Source organism: Macrobrachium nipponense, chromosome 18, assembly GCF_015104395.2.
Source record: "Macrobrachium nipponense isolate FS-2020 chromosome 18, ASM1510439v2, whole genome shotgun sequence".
Lineage (NCBI taxonomy): Eukaryota > Metazoa > Arthropoda > Malacostraca > Decapoda > Palaemonidae > Macrobrachium > Macrobrachium nipponense.
Window position 1 is genome coordinate 39,687,133 of NC_087211.1, and position 16,272 is coordinate 39,703,404.

Below are 16,272 nucleotides of genomic sequence, written 5' to 3' on the forward strand. Positions count from 1 at the left end.
GTATACATAAACAGCATAATATACGGCTGTTAATCAACTGCGGTAAGTAGCAGTTTGAAATGGAAATCTTGGAGACAAAGAGTGTAAATCTTAATACTATAAGCCTCAATCACATCTGGGAAGGTCTCAAATGGGGACTCGACACCAGATATAGTACATCAGGCTTCATGTCTTCGTCTACAAATGAAGACCTGTTTCCCTCCATCTCTCAAGGAGGGCAGTGCGTTGCAACGCCATATCAAATTTTCTCTCTCGTATCTTTAATTCATCGCCTTGCAAATAAACGAATATTATAAAACCGTACGCATGGAACTATAAAAATGGAATGGATGCCGATTGTCACTGCGCGGTGCCATTGGAAAGGGTGGAGATGACGATGAATTAAGCTATTAAAGCATAGCCTTGCAGACGCCCTTTTCACTCTGTCGTCCTTAATTTTCCATCGATTTTAATCAAAATACACTCACCGGAAAGCTCTTGAAAATCCCTTTTAAATGCATATAATTAAGCGTGTAGAAAATAGGGCGCTGCAGTGGTTTAAGTAATAGCAACCAGATATGCATTTTATCTGGGTTTGCTTTTTTACTCTACTGTTCCAAATTTTTAAATATAAATTTTAATAAATTTACCATCGGTTAAAAGCTCTTGAAAAGCACGTTCCAATGAACCCAATGAAGCACGCATATGTCTCATACAATAGAAATAATCATGCATACCATGTGCTGAGACTGAGTGATTTCAAGTCTTAGCCATGGGGTTGTGTAATAAATTTCACCACTGAAGCCTGTTGAATCCCCTGTGTTTAATATACTTCTAAGTATCAAAGTCTTTATAGTCTATTTTGCATTTTATGCACTACATAGGTCTTATCACCTTGGTATCCAGTCTGTGTCACCTATGGATTAACCATATCACCATGACACAATAAACTTAAATTGTAATTATGTTGACTTATGCCCATTGCTTACTCATATCAGTCATTATTACATAAAGAAACACACTTGTTGATATAAATATTTTATTCTTACAGATCACTTATTAATGTCAGTCTTATCAATACTAATAATTTTAGGTCAATTTTTAATGTTTTACAGTTCACTTATTAAAGTCAGTCTTATTATTAATAAATTTAGGTCTATTTTAAATGCATTATCATGTAAACAGAAATTACCAGATTGAATAATGTGTACAACAAAATTTACTTTAATATAATGCAACAAATGTCATGATAAGATATTATCATGGAAAATTAAGAGATTACACTCCAATATGGCGACGTGGGCAGTGTGATACAAAACTCTCTCCACCCTTTGCAATGGCGGCATGCCGCACACGTCGATTTCGCGCATGACCGTAAGCATTCCATTCTGCAATTGAGACACTGGTGAAACGTTCCAAAAAAAATTTTTTTTGACACTGAAAGGAAGTTTTGATCTTAATGTTGAAGGCCTGAAACTTCATTCAATTTAAATAAGAAACAAAGCAAAAAAAAAAAAAAAAAATGAATGGCCCGTAACTGTAAATGGATGTAGTAAGCCTAGGCTATATACCTCTGTTCACATGCAAATTATTGGTTATATGCGACGAATTTATGGAGCTATTTAGTTGTACAGACGCACGCACAATTATAAGTATATATATATATATATATATATATATATATATATATATATATATATATATGTATATATATATATATATATATATATATATATATATATATATATATCCTCTGCCTTTCGTCGCAAATGGCTTCAGCTGGGAGAATTTCAAAATGTATTTTGGGATATCGTTGCCATACCAACTAAGAGGCACTCAATTCACTCCTTACGTATGGAGAGAGAGAGAGAGAGAGAGAGAGAGAGAGAGAGAGAGAGAGAGAGAGAGACTCGTGGCATACTGTAAGAGAGGCCAACTACAATTGCTAACTTATGGTAAGAAAACGTTGGTGATCAAAGAGCGCGAGATTCGCATAGTTAACAATGATTCACTGCCAACAAACTCAAATGCCTTCGGCTATACCAACCAGCAAACAAATAAAGTGGCATCTCTGTCCCACTTCCGTCGAAAACTTACGGTCACCAAGCATGCCGAGACGTTGAGCTTACTCCGAGCTTCAACTACTATTCTAAAACACTTACTAGCCATCCCATACAGACCTCGGTCTACTGTCAAGAACCGACCTCCAACTATTGAATCTATGCCGTTTTATATTAATATTGACTTCAATGATTAGGTATTAGTTTTTGGCGAAAAGCAAAAACAATCTATTTAACCCGAGAACCAATTAAAAAGGTGTAGTACGTGTAGAACGGCAATAGTTTGCTAACGTCAATAGATGAATTATCCAGAGCCACGATAAAAGTCTACATGTTCGCAACTTTTTGCTATACGTACAGCATGCATGCAAAATAAACATACAAACGTCTTGAAATCACCATCATAAGGTTCTATTTACGGAGAGGGAATCATTACCAACCTGCAGGAACAATCGCTGGACCCGTGCTCCTGCGGTTAAACGCACACTTTCAGAACGCCGCACTGGCACACCACGAACACCAACACCGAACGAGAGACTGTCCTGTGAGACTTTTGTTTCCCCTCTCTCGCTGCCAGACGCTTCCTGTAAAGTTGTCGTACAGGAAACAAGCTCTGAATTTTTGCAGGAAATCGCCACTTGAAGATGTTATCAGTTGAATTCCTTTTTTCTCGTGAATTTCAAGGCTTTCTTTGGGTCACGTCATACTGAAGTAGCCGCCTCCTTTCCAATGGCATGTCGAAATGAGTCAGAATATCGACGATGCAATTACGCACTGTCTAAATGTCTATGCAATTATTGATCCAATGCTCTGTGTACTTTCTATATCACATTGCATTGCCGAGTTGTCCCCAATAGAGAGTACCGATTACCGAAGCCCCAAAAGGAAAGTTCGGTAATTGTATATGCTAACGATTAACTGACTTTTATTGAAATGTGATCCTCTGAATGCCTTGCCGAAAGAGCATGTGAGTTATTGTGTGATTGAATTTCTTATCTCTCTCTCTCTCTCTCTCTCTCTCTCTCTCTCTCTCTCTCTCTCTCTCTCTCTCTCTCTCAGACATTCACATAACGGCGGAAACGACCGAGAGAGGTATCAAATAGAGTATTTTCTTGCATCTGTTATATTGATGACAATCTTTCATGAATCCTTCACAGTTATAATGGAAAATTAAAGCCATTGTGCTAATTGATTTGTTATTATTTCCTCATAATGTCACTCAGAATTTTCATCCTTCATTAGTCGTTAACAAAAAACACGTAAACTTCAGCATTTCAGATGCACTTATTTATATAATTTAGCACCGAGTAATTTGACACTCCATGTTTGTGCTACGGGTAGAGAGAGAGAGAGAGAGAGGGAGGGGGGGGCGGAGGTGGACCTTGAAAATCATCGTGAGTCATAAAACAACTTCAAGATTGGGATGTTTTATTTTCAGGTGTCACTGTGCCTCATTATCTGTCTCTGAGAACATAACGTGCAGAGTTCCCACCCATAGTTCAGTTCTACAAGCCTATGAAAAGAAGGAATACAAATAAAAAAATAAATAGATTATAAAGTGATAAAAATAAAAAAAAAAACTTATAACATTAATGAACAACCCTGCAGATTTCAATTAGCTTTATGAGACGCGCGCGCGCAGACAGGCACACAGACACGTGCACACGCGCCCCTCACACACACATACATATTCTTAGATTTTCTACATGCTGATGTTCATTAAATTTTTAAATATTGCGTAATTTTTATGAATTATGCAGTGCGTGGTTTTAATGTTTCATTATGGTTCCCCTGATAATATGTATATAATATATATATATATATATATATATATATATATATATATATATATATATACATATATATGCTTCAAAAAAATCACTGTAGATGCACGTGACTTCATAAATAAGCGAATCCCACAGGAAAATGATAGTCAGAAATCCAAGCGCTTTCGTCTTTACTCAACAACAACATAAATGTTGTTTTCAGTAATATTAATGTCAAGAGTTTAATAATAAAAAATTCTCCTAAAGATCTTCCAGGCTGCATATATGAAATTCCTTGCAAAAAGTGTGATAAAGTCTATTACGGACAGACCGGTTAATCTCTTTCACAACGTCTCAAACAACATCAATATTCTGTGAGAACTGGGCAAATATCAAATGCATTATTCGTACATATGAGAGATTTAGACCATCCTATTAACTGGAGTCAAGCAAGAGCTTTTAATCCATGTAATGACAGTTAAAAGGAATATCATTGAATCTTGTTTCATCAAGTCAAATAATAGAAATGTTCTAAATTTAAGTCTTGGCTTATTTAAACTTGATGCTTTCATTATGAAAAACAGTTGTAGATACATATAAGCAACAAAATTAATATATTCAATTTTTTACATGTTTTGGACTGTAAAGTTACTTTGTAATTTCGGTTAGGTTTGTGACCGTGTGATATCCGATAATCCTGGATTATCTCTTTTAATTTTTACCCTTTTGACAATTAACCATCTGGTATTCTTGATCTTGTTTTGTAACTGAGACCTTTCTCTCCAATTGTACTTCATTAACTCCTTGACAATGTCTGAGTAAAGACGAAAGCGCTTGGATTTCTGACTATAATTTTCCTGTGGGATTTGCTTATACACACACACACACACACACACACACACACATATATATATATATATATATATATATATATATATATATATATATATATATATATATATATATATATGTGTGTGTGTGTGTGTGTGTGTGTGTGTGTGTGTTTTAAGTAATTGAAATCTGCAGGGTTGTTCATTAATATTTTTATTATTTTTATCTCTTAATAACCTATTTACTCTATATATATATATATATATATATATATATAATATATATATATATATATGTGTGTGTGTGTGTGTACATAATAATAACAGCAAGGCTCTTTTGGGGCACCTGGAGAGTTGGAGTACCCAACCCTAACTAGATGAGAACTATGAGAAAGGAGGCTAGAGATGAGTGGAAATTTGTGAAGATATATCCTACTATAGTGGAGGCAATGACGATGAAATGAGAGCTAAGCTTGTCAGGAGGTTGCCATTTTCTTTTATTCCATACTGCTTTATTTTCATTTTATATGCTCTCTAGCTTTTCTCCCTTCCATCAACTTTCTCTCATACCCAAGTTGTTATTCTCTCAGCCTCAGAACATAGGTCAACACACGTGTTCAACAAAAAGAACATCCACATGTCACCAGAGAGAGTTGATAGTTGTACCCACATCTTTGTTACAGCTAGGGATGTGTTATTCCCATTTTTTAAAATCTCTACGTTTGGTGTACGGTCCAAGACAGTCTGACCCGTTCTCATTATAGCCTTGTCCCTAATCCCCTTTGAGAGATACGGCCACTCTCACCTATGTTTCCCTCCCGGATAATCCTCGGATGGGATAGACAAATTTTGCATGGCTTCCCCACTGTGATAATGAACCAGTCTACGTATAGCATGTACCTGCAAGCTGATGGAGATCCATGTTCTACCAGTTGGATATTTCTCAAGCTTGCAGGGCATGGAATACACACATGTGGGCCAACTACCATATTTGTCCCTTTGGTAAAGGGGGAGGTCCTAACGCCTCCAGTGCCATGTCCCTCCGATGATGGGTTGGCCTAAAGTCGCCAGCAGATGAACGCTAAATTCATGCTTAGGCCTATGCTGCCCTCTAGAATGAAGCACAAATGACCTGGTAGGTCCACCTTGAAGTTGCTTGCAGAGGCCAAGTCAAAAGAAACATTAATTGAAATTGGCACTATCAACTGAGAGCTGGGCAAGAAAAAAGAAAAAGTGATAGTGAATCCTGGCGACCCGAGTGACAACCCGAATGATGACTCCTGCAAAACGTCGCAAAGTCCTGGTGTCATCCTGTTTCCTCTGAAGGTTAGTGCTCCTTCCAACCTGTGGCCAGACACCCCATGTCGAGAGAACCAAACAGAGGAGAACCATGAAACTTAGCTACCCGTTTGTACATAGGTGTAGGCAAGTGTCTGGGAGCTTACAACTCACAGGGTCAAAACTTAGTCTAGCAGTGGTTGAAGGCGAGATTTTTAAGGCAAAGGCCCAAGTAAAAATCGCAAGTATATACCTGCCTTGTTCTATCTTCTGGTGAGAAAAGAAAAATTATTTTATCTAGGAAGAGACATTCCATTGTTATTTTGTCATATTAGTGCCCCAATGTGTGACAGGTTAATTAATCATGTGTATTTTCTAATTTCTATATTAACCCGCCACAGGTCCATTGTGGCGTTGTATCACCTTTTATAAAAAATCTTCTAACGAGTGTTGTTGTTGTTGTTGTTGTTGCTGCTGCTGCTGCTGTTGTTGTTGTTGTTGTTGCTGCTGCTGTTGTTGTTGTTGTTGCTGCTGCTGCTGTTGTTGTTGTTGTTGTTGCTGCTGCTGCTGCTGTTATTGTTGTTGTTGTTGTTGTCTGTTCAGAGTCCTGTGTTATCCTACTCGTATGAATTGCATTGCAACCCATTTACGAGACATTATGTTTCAAGAGTTCATGTTGATATGCGCATCTAATTATTATTATTATTAATTATGCTGCTTTCTTCAAGTGTGCGCATGCCCTGTGTCTGAATAACCCCTTTAAACAGACTAATTTAGAACGATCTGGCACGTGTCCAAATAGTCGTTGTTTGTTTTCTTATTAATCATGAGAGAAGTAGCATGCCAGAGTACATTTCTTTTAGAGCAAATAAAGGAATGTTTTCTCTAAATAGCCATTCTGCTGTAGTAAAATGTAACTATTCACAGTCTCGCCACATGTAACTGCGCTGTTTAGTCTGCTTGTGTTCTTAAGAGCTGAATTGAAGACTCGCGAGTTTTATGCTTTTGATTTTGTTAGCGCAGTAAAGACCCATTCCTTGATTACATCCTATCAGAGTTGATCGGGTTCCGTGTGTGGAAAATCCCATTGACTTTCTTTTTCGGGGCACCAATGTAAATGCCATTATCACTTTTATTTCTGGTTTCCTATCACTGCCATCATAGTGCATTTGATATTATTCATAATATTGCATTTTATGTGAATGATGTGCATTATGGTTATATTTATTTTTTCTAATGACTCATTATCGTCTGAAGTGATTATCTGCGTTGTGCTAGATTTGTGCGTCGATTCATTCGTCAAGTGATCAAACAGCAATTCCGTTTATATCTCATAGCAAATTCCATTCAGTGGTTATCAAACTTATTGAAAATAAAGCTGAAATTCTATAAATTTTGTGAATGGATAACTTTATGTGTAAAGTCAATGATATCATCTCGAGTCCATGGTATTCCTCCATTGAAAGTCTCCGCCCGTGAGTTGAGTTAAACTTTCATTGTCCAAATTGCTTCTGAATTGATGCCATAGTAATCACGAGTTCAACGCTATAAGGAAGTCAGCATCCGAAAATGGGACATATATATATAATAACAAATAGCTAATGCACCGAAGTTTCTTTGGCATATTCGAGTGTTCTGTAAAGCGTATGCTGTATGAGCCCAGGAACGTGAAGCTTTTAGCTATTATACCTAACTTTAACCTAATATAAAATAAAAACTACAGAGGCTTTTTTGAAGAAGTGCTGATTTCATTAAACCAAAAATTGCTACCATTTTGAGAAGGTTAGTTGGACTTACAAGTTTTCCTTCTGTTTAGAGGAAGGGAAACATTGCTGAATTACAAAAAGGTACTATGTCCATCTTCATGCCCCTCAGAATATAGGCCTATTTCAATGACTCCTGTTTCATCTAAGTTTTTTGAGAAACTGCTCTCTATGTTTCTTTGTGGGTTTACCAAAGATAGTAACCTGCTACCAGCATTACAGTTTGGGTTTCGTAAAGGCCTTGGTACTTGTGATGTACTCTGGTCAGCTTCTCTCGTCTTGCAGATTGCTCTCAATAAGGGTACAAAGGCACGCAAGGTTGGTCCACATTTTAGCACAGCCTTTGACTGTTTGAATCATACAGCAATTAGCGACAAGCTAAAATTATTTGGAATCGTTGCATCTTCTACTGATAACTGGGCAGAGACCTAGCTCATATTCAAAAGTGGAATAGGCCCTAGGGCATGAAGCATAACTTTTTTAAACCCAAATTACGATAATTGATCCAGAACACGTTTGCCTTTGCATCCTATTTACATTTAAATGACATGGTTTCAAATGCAATGACTCGTTTAAGATAATAAGTGTAGCTATTGATAAGACACTGACTTTTGAGAAGTATATACGAAATACTGCTTCCTGTGACTGAAAAGGTCGATATCTTGCTGAAATGCTTTCGTGTGTTTCTTGAAGAAGCTATTATATCTAAATGTTTTAAGTCTTTTCTTCTTCCTTGTCTGAAGCACTGTTCTCCAGCGTGGTCAAGTGCTGACTTACTTATCTCAAACTCTTGGATAGTTATGGCATCATCAAGCTTATTTTGTCAATCCTGATGTTGGCGTGTGGCATGACGTAAAGTGAGTACATTACGTTTGTTGCATAAAATATACTGCAACGACAAACACCCTCTGCATTATTCTTTACCTGACCTGGCTGGTTTTGCTGCTGCAAACATGGTGTTATTCTCTAATATTACGTTTAATGCTACGCAGTCTACTAAAAACTTTATCCTAGTTGCAACTAGAATGTGGAAAGTTTTCCTAGTGCAGTTGTGGAATCTTCTGACTCCCAAATGTTTATGCGATGAGTAATTTCCTTCCCGCTTCTTGCTTACGTCTCCTGAATTCAGGTGTGGCAGTTTTATTTTCTGTCCCCTCATATCTATTCATTTATCACCGTTTCCTCCAACTGATTTCCTTTTGGAGCCCTCGTGGGATTATAGTCCGTTGCCTGTCCATAAGCGTTTTCAGAGGGTCGGTTACCTAGGTCTAATATTTCTTAGGGGTAATTATCTTTAAGATATTTACAGTCTTTTGATTATTATGTTTTTACGGTAACCCCCAACGGCCTTGTACTAAACACGCCGGAAAGGTGGATACATGTGAGGTTAAAACCCCTGGAGGTCACTAATCACTATCTAGTAAAGATCCCATTCTGCTTGAGATGTTCGAAGGAGGTTTAAAAGAGAAATTCAGTATTGCCAGAAATCCAGATTACGTCATTTGACTGGTCTTTTTTTTTTCTTTTTATCCAAGTAGCTGAGTTAATCCCAAATAGATGCTTCTTCCCAGAAAGTTTGATCTAAATGTGATGACTTATATAACCTATTAAGCTCAGGTGTTATTCGGCCTTTGTTGTCTTTTCTTCCACTGCACAAAGTTTGCCTAAAAATGTTCTTTGCAGCGTCCCTTCGGCCCCTAGCTGCAACCCCTTTCATTCCTTTTACTGTACCTCCGTTCATAAATCTCTTTTCTCCCTCTCTACCAATGGTTTCGTAGTACAACTGCGAGGTTTTCCTCTTAAGCGCTGAATGACCTCGTAAGTCCCACCGCTTGGCTGTTGGTCTAAATTTGATATTCCATTCCATTCCTAATCTGCTGAAACTTGGTGCAACGTGTTGTAGCTGAGCTGGCTGACATCTCTCATTTCATTGTTCGAGCTATTTATTATTATTTTGCTTTGTTTGTCTTTTCTTATATTCTATCCTCTGTTTTTTTTTTTCCTTAATAGGCTGCTTTTCTTTTTGGAGCCGTTGGTCTGTAATATATTGATAATAATAGTATATCTATATATATATATATGTGTGTGTGTGTGTGTGTGTGTGTGTGTGTGTGTGTGTATTGTAATTTATTCTGAAATTGTGTTTTTATCATCCTAGCTTAATATATGGAAAAAGAACGACGTGAAAAAAACATTTGAGAAGCGAAAAAAATGGAGAATTAAGACGGATACAGACAAAAAGTAAATAAGGTTGATAATAAATTAAACAAAGACAAATGAGAGAAAAAAAACAATAATAATCGAAAAATATATTAGTCAGAGTTTATCCCTCTCAGTGGCTACAATCGAAAAGATCATCACCGATTCATCCAGCAGGAATTATTCTCAATCTCAGCACCAAGAAACTTTTCGATCCAAACCAATTTGAAAGATTGTAGGCTATAGACCTAGCGATTAGGAAGACAGGGTTGCAACAAAGGTAGAAAACCAAATCTTATTTTTACACACGTATACTGTGATATATATATAATATATATATATATATATATATATATATATATATATATAGTGTATTTTTATGGCGTGTTTGTAATGCATCTTTATAAAACTTTGCACTCCCAACGAAACGGCAAGTTGTGAAAACGAATCTTGATGTTATGACAGCTTCTGAAAGTGTATATCCGGTTTCCTGTAATTTCTAAATACTAAGTGGGTACAATGAGTATTTTCAGTATTGTACAAAGTTATCCATATTGTGTATAGTTACAGAATTTTGAAAGAAATTGTAGAGCCAGTTCTTTCTTCCTGGAATTGAAATATTATTACGAATATCAATGAAAACTGAACGGCAAAGCCGTAAAGGTAAAAGTCTGTGTAGCTTGATTGAAGTATTTACAATCACAAATTGAAAACTATACTAAAAAACAAGAACCACTCAACAATAATGTAAAGAAATTAGCTCATGCCTAGGTGAGAGATACAAACTCAATATATTATGGGCTTACGCCACACACTTTATACGCGGTCTTTGTGCAGGTGCATGAAGTGGCCGTGAAATCGAGTGTGACCGTTGACCATTCTTTTTCGTTTTCTATGTTGAAGTTCGCACAAGCAACGTTCCTCCCTTGTTAAGAAAAACAAAGGATGATGTTTAGATATAAAATTAAAGAGCAGTTAGCCAAAACAAGGAAAACATGGTAAAGGTCACTACACTCCAAAAAATTCATGAGATTCGACACAAATATGTTCCCATGCGACTCATCGCCTATTCCTAGAAAGGCTTTGCTTTACGTCCATTCTATAATCGATGGTTTATAAGTCACACAGACAGTAATTAACAGCCCGGATGCTTTTCTAGTCTTTCAGTCAGATGCTTGTGAAGACTCAAACTCAAATCATCTTCATGTAACAATTAAAATGGAAACTCCCGTTTCTAAGAAACGTTATCAGTGATGACGCTATAGTGACGCAATCTCTCACCTGGGTCTCTAAATTTATGGTACGCTCAGTCGCTCATCATATTGTTCGTTCAGTAACTGGCAAACGCAACGGTTTTCAAAAGATTCTTTAGATAATTTTTTCCCCATTTATTACTGCCAATTTTGGTATCAATTCTTGATATTTACTTAATAAAATGACATCTTAACGTAATAGGCAATACATTATGATTAGTTCAAGAAAAAACGATACAAGTTTATATTCTTAGACTGAAAAGCGTCCAAATACTCGGAAAGTGAACGTTCGTCTTGGTTATTACGATTAAGTGATGATAAATACGCCTCACGCAACCGATATGCAGAACTGCTATTGCTAAGCATATTGGTATATTTGCAGTTATTATGATGAGTTGTGCGTAGAATTAATATCAAGAAATACTAAATTTCTTAAAATTATTTAAATCTGACGGATATTAATCATAAGTCACCTACTTCTCATATCCTTTAAAAAGCACGGAAGAAGAAGCCTTGTGTCAGATACAGCTCAATTGTTGTCAACAATCAACGTTGCGTTGTGACGCGTCGTTGCAACTTTTATGGTGAAATAAGTGTAACAGATCGTCAAGTTTAAGAACAGGAGTTTAGAACGTCTTTGGCCATACTATATCTGTCAACCGAAGGAATCCCAAGATCTGCGACGCTGAACTAACAAAGCAGTTGTTTGTTTAACAGTAAGTACGGAGTATCCTTTGTTTGTCGAACTCTGCTTGTATACTTAGGTAGTATACTTTCTTATTTCAATTAAAAGTTTTCCATATTTCACTAGAGTAAGTTTACGAAATTGACTGACATTTGCAGTCGACTGGGATCACTGAAGAGTAGACAGAAATTTATTATACTAGTAGCCTAGTCTACCTAGCTAGGTAGAACATTTTATTTTTTATCATACCTTAGACCAGGCTAAGTAGGGTAAAAAACCGCAGGGTACAGAGTGGACCATGTACGATCAGCGTGAACAATCCCAAAAAGAGTCCATTATAACGCGTCTTGATATCGGAGATGGGCATCAGTTGCGACTTGTTGTTGGTGGGAAATGGAGCTAAAGACCTCTACTCTCCTTTCGAAGTAAGTATTTTCTCCAAAGTTAGAAATTAAGGCCAAATTTAAAGTATTAAACAGTAGTGAAAAGGGTGTCCAACGCAGTGCAAATCTCACCAAAACACTTTAGAAAATTTTACTTACGCTTGAATATTTTAGAAGATTGACGTCATCTCGATGTTTGCGGAGTCGCTTGTGTAATATAAACTAACAATTTCCTGTGATAAATCCGCACACCACTTGTACCCACAGATGCTGGGGCACTTTCATCACAACAATCGGAAAACGGTTCCTCACCGGCTTGTTTGTTAGAAAACAACTGTTTTGGTAGAAGATGACGACGAAGAGTGCACTTCGATAATTTTTTAAATAAATAGTTAAAACATCAATATTTTTCATATTTATGATGATTAATTTGAAAATATTCGTTATTGAAAAAGTAACTCGATTCTGACTCAAATTTAAGTAATTATTTTTTGGAATTAGAACGTTCTTTTAAGTCCTGTATTATGACGTCACGACATCTTGACTTTCGTACCTATTGTAAATAATTGCTTGGGTTGTTTACACTTTACCGGGCCAGTTGCTCCCTACTTTGTTTGTTGTTGTTTTGGTATCGCGACACCCAAATCCATCCGCCACGGTAAGTAGCCTTACTGTAACCCCTGTGGTTAGCGCGCGGCAGCGCAACATTACCTCTTGCAGAACAGCCGTGCCTGCCAAGAATCTTAAATTTGCGGATAAGGCGCGAAGCGCCGTTCCGCCACGGCCTTTCTGACAGCACACATAAATCGATCGTCGCGGATATGTAGTAGCTCCCTACTTTGTTTGTTGTTGTTTTGGTATCGCCGCCATATTGGTTTTGGTGTTCTTCCGCCGATTTCGGTCGGCGGTCGAGTGGGCCCGCTAATCTGTAAGTGCTCCAATTGCTTTACTCAACTTTCTTGCAGAACAGTTTACCAGTTATTCATGCAGATTATCAGCTCTTCAGGTAATTGTTATAATTGTAATGCGCATATATATCTTTATTATTTACTTTTTGGATGTATGAAGATGTTTTACTGCCGGATTATTGCCGTAGTGTGACGCAATCGTTTTCGGTCCCTGGGCCTCTGTTTTCGCACCATAAGAAATTGTGGGGCCGAATTCGCAATGACCAGAAAGTCATTAAAAGAGGAAAGTTAGCATTGAGGGGCATGTGTTTTGATTGAGAAAAATACAAATTTATTCAATAGGTAGCTTGTAAAAAATACTTGATTACAAAAAACTTGATTGACAACTAAGCAGCATGTCTACTATGGGTTTCAGAGACAGTGCAAGCACGTTTTTGGGCAATACCTATTTCTGTAACGAACACTCGTATCAGAACGAGATTTTGCTATAGTGCATTATACCCAGTGCCGTAATTTATAAGGGTATCGTGAATCACTAATCGTAAAGAATAACGACACTTGTCCTTGTACCAAGAGACAAAAACTCCATTTTGCAGAAATGGATAGGAACACGCGTAAAGAGCTCCACCTACCCCACCCCCCCCCCCCTCCTTCTTCGTTCCTGCGCCTTCCTCTCTCTCTCTCTCTCTCTCTCTCTCTCTCTCTCTCTCTCTCTCTCTCTCTCTCTCTCTCTCTCTCTCTCTCTGTTGCCATTCGGTATGTGTTGACCCTCCAAACTGGGTATAAGACTACACACAAAACGTTGAAATTGGTGAAATTAGGCTATGTATTGGAAGTATATATACATAAATATTAAAGCAATTTTATCATTATTGCATTACTATGACAACTAGAATTCATGGAAACAGTTTATAATAATGAATCGGCGTATGTGTAAAGCCTCCACTAATGTGGCAACGATGATTTTGCCATTCTTAGCGTGCAAACATTAAAGGTTACATTTATTTCTGGCATACGGTTATTAAAGAAATTCAAAATACTAATATAGACTGAAATCAATGAAAAGTGCTAGCAAAAACAAAAAAGCAAAAAAAAAATATGTATATAATCCACTTATCCGTAGTCGTTCCTGTATGGTTTTTGGCAGCCAGATGTACGAAAACGTAAGATACATTTGATTGTATCTACTTTAGAAATATCTGTAATTTTTCAGGGTAATTTGGTTGCAAAAAGGGATAATATACATGAATTAAATTAAAATTTTTAAATAACAAAGTAAATTTGAACTAAATAACGAGTAAAGTAAACAATTTAGGGAATAAAACTTTGCAGTTTCGTTGTCTGCTGTTCGTAACTGTGTTTGTGGTGCGCGCGCTTAGGAACCAGGAACAGCAACTTGTTTAAAGTGCAATGTGGAGTGAATTGAGACCAAAATGTGTATAATAACAATCAAATAAGCACTGTGGAGTTTCAGTTGTGATGGCAGTAAGGATAAAAACCACCGATTACAAGGTAAGAATGAATTCAGTTCAAACCATGACCCAGGAATAAAAAGTTTCATACTTTCAGTAATATAGGCAACAAAATGTTGTATTATTGTGCTGATTACAACTGCAATCTTGAGTAAGATCAATAAACTTTACATACATACGCTAACATTGTTTAAATGATGGCTGGGAAAGATGATTGTCGTCACTGATCAGAACCTGTACATCCTACGGTAGCCGCCATATTGGAGGCTCTATTCTGTACTCCTTGCAATTTTCTTAATACGTAGTTAGGGAGACCATAGTATATAAAGTTGCAGTAGTCAAGCCTTTAAAGTATTTAGTTAAAAATTGCAGTTTTCAGAAATGAGTGATTAGCACTAACAGTAGTGGTGGAATATACTACTCAAAACTTAAGAAGAGAAGTTGGAGGAAAAGTTTCATCTTGGGTAAATTGCCACTTAGCCAAAAAGGGGGAGGTTATTGTTCAACTCATCTACATTTAGGATGCAGTGGTCTGTGTTTGCATTCTTGAATCTTCCTAACCTTAACACCACAAATTGGATAAGTGGAAAGTCCAGGATTTGAGGTGAGGTTTTATGATGCATAATCAAATATCAAACTCTACTGTATTGTTTAGGTATTCAGTACTCTAGAGTCTAGACATTGAAAGAGTAATAGCATATTACTTTTGTATTGTATTGTGTCAACTTGAAAATGTTAAAAAATCTATTGAATAAGTCCTAGCTGTTGGGGAAATTGGCAGAGTTCACAGCATTAATTTGCCATTTTGTAATTGGCCATAGGTTTTGTTATGCATAATAATTACACAAACAGTTTTTTTCTAACATGGTTATCAAATATGAAAATCTGCACTAGCATTTTTAGGTATTCATTATAGTCTAGATACTGGGAGAGTAGTAGTGTATGTAGTACTTATTACTATTGCTTATGTCAGTATTTGTGGGGAGTGCAAACTTAATTGCAGAAATCTTTATAGAATTTTCGCACAACAGGACATCTTAAGCTTTTGTAAGAAAGGCAAACTTTGTACTATCAGGTAATTTTTGAGATTTTAGTGTTATGTACTTCTCTGTTGCATCAGTGGAGAATGGAAAAGTAACATCTGTTCTGATGAAGAATTTTGCATCAAGGAGTATCTTTCAGCATAGTTATGTATATGAGAGCCAAGGCATTTAGATAATTTGTACAGTTAAACTTTTCAATAACAACAATAATTTTAAATTCTTTTGAATAAGAAGTTAGGAATTGAGGTTTTAGATAATCCAAACAGATCAGAGGGTAGCATAAAGGTATTACTACTTTAACACAAACCATTGCCATTTATGTTTTACACACATACTGTAACATCATCATTGCTTAGTAGCACAGTATCCATCTATTTGTTTTCTCTTGCAGATTTTGCAGATAACTCATGGCTTCTGACATGGAGTCAGTAACAGTTGCAATGGCCTCTCAGACTCTTAATGAAAAAGAGGTGGTAAAGAATGGTGATCATACTTCGCTGAATTCTGAAGACAGTGAAGATGCGGGCGGTTTGGGTCTTGTGTGAGTATTTTGCTTGTGAACTTGAATTTATTTTAAGAAATAGCATGAACTTATCATGTAGGAACTATGAACTAATCATGTAGGAGTCACAAGGCTGGTAGTAGGGTATGGT

General features: G+C 36.7%; 2 protein-coding genes across 4 annotated transcripts in view; one reads left to right on the top strand and one right to left on the bottom strand.

Annotated features, from left to right (window-relative positions):
* Positions 1-2,635, bottom strand: part of LOC135196992 (shootin-1-like) — a 141,129-nt gene extending 138,494 nt beyond the window's left edge. For both annotated transcript variants that reach the window (XM_064223876.1, XM_064223874.1), the window contains exon 1: positions 2,480-2,635. The gene's annotated coding sequence lies outside the window, so the exon portion shown is untranslated. The remainder of the gene's footprint in view (positions 1-2,479) is intronic.
* An 8,969-nt stretch (positions 2,636-11,604) lies between these two features.
* LOC135196996 (caspase-1-like) overlaps positions 11,605-16,272 on the top strand; it is a 59,461-nt gene continuing 54,793 nt past the window's right edge. The window contains exons 1-2 of one of the 2 annotated variants that reach the window (XM_064223882.1): positions 11,605-11,844; positions 16,011-16,160. In XM_064223882.1, the coding sequence (XP_064079952.1) occupies positions 16,027-16,160 (134 nt within the window). In that variant the 5' untranslated portion in view covers positions 11,605-11,844; positions 16,011-16,026. Of the gene's footprint in view, positions 11,845-13,183; positions 13,203-16,010; positions 16,161-16,272 lie in introns of those variants that run through there. The other variant, XM_064223883.1, reaches the window with a different exon arrangement.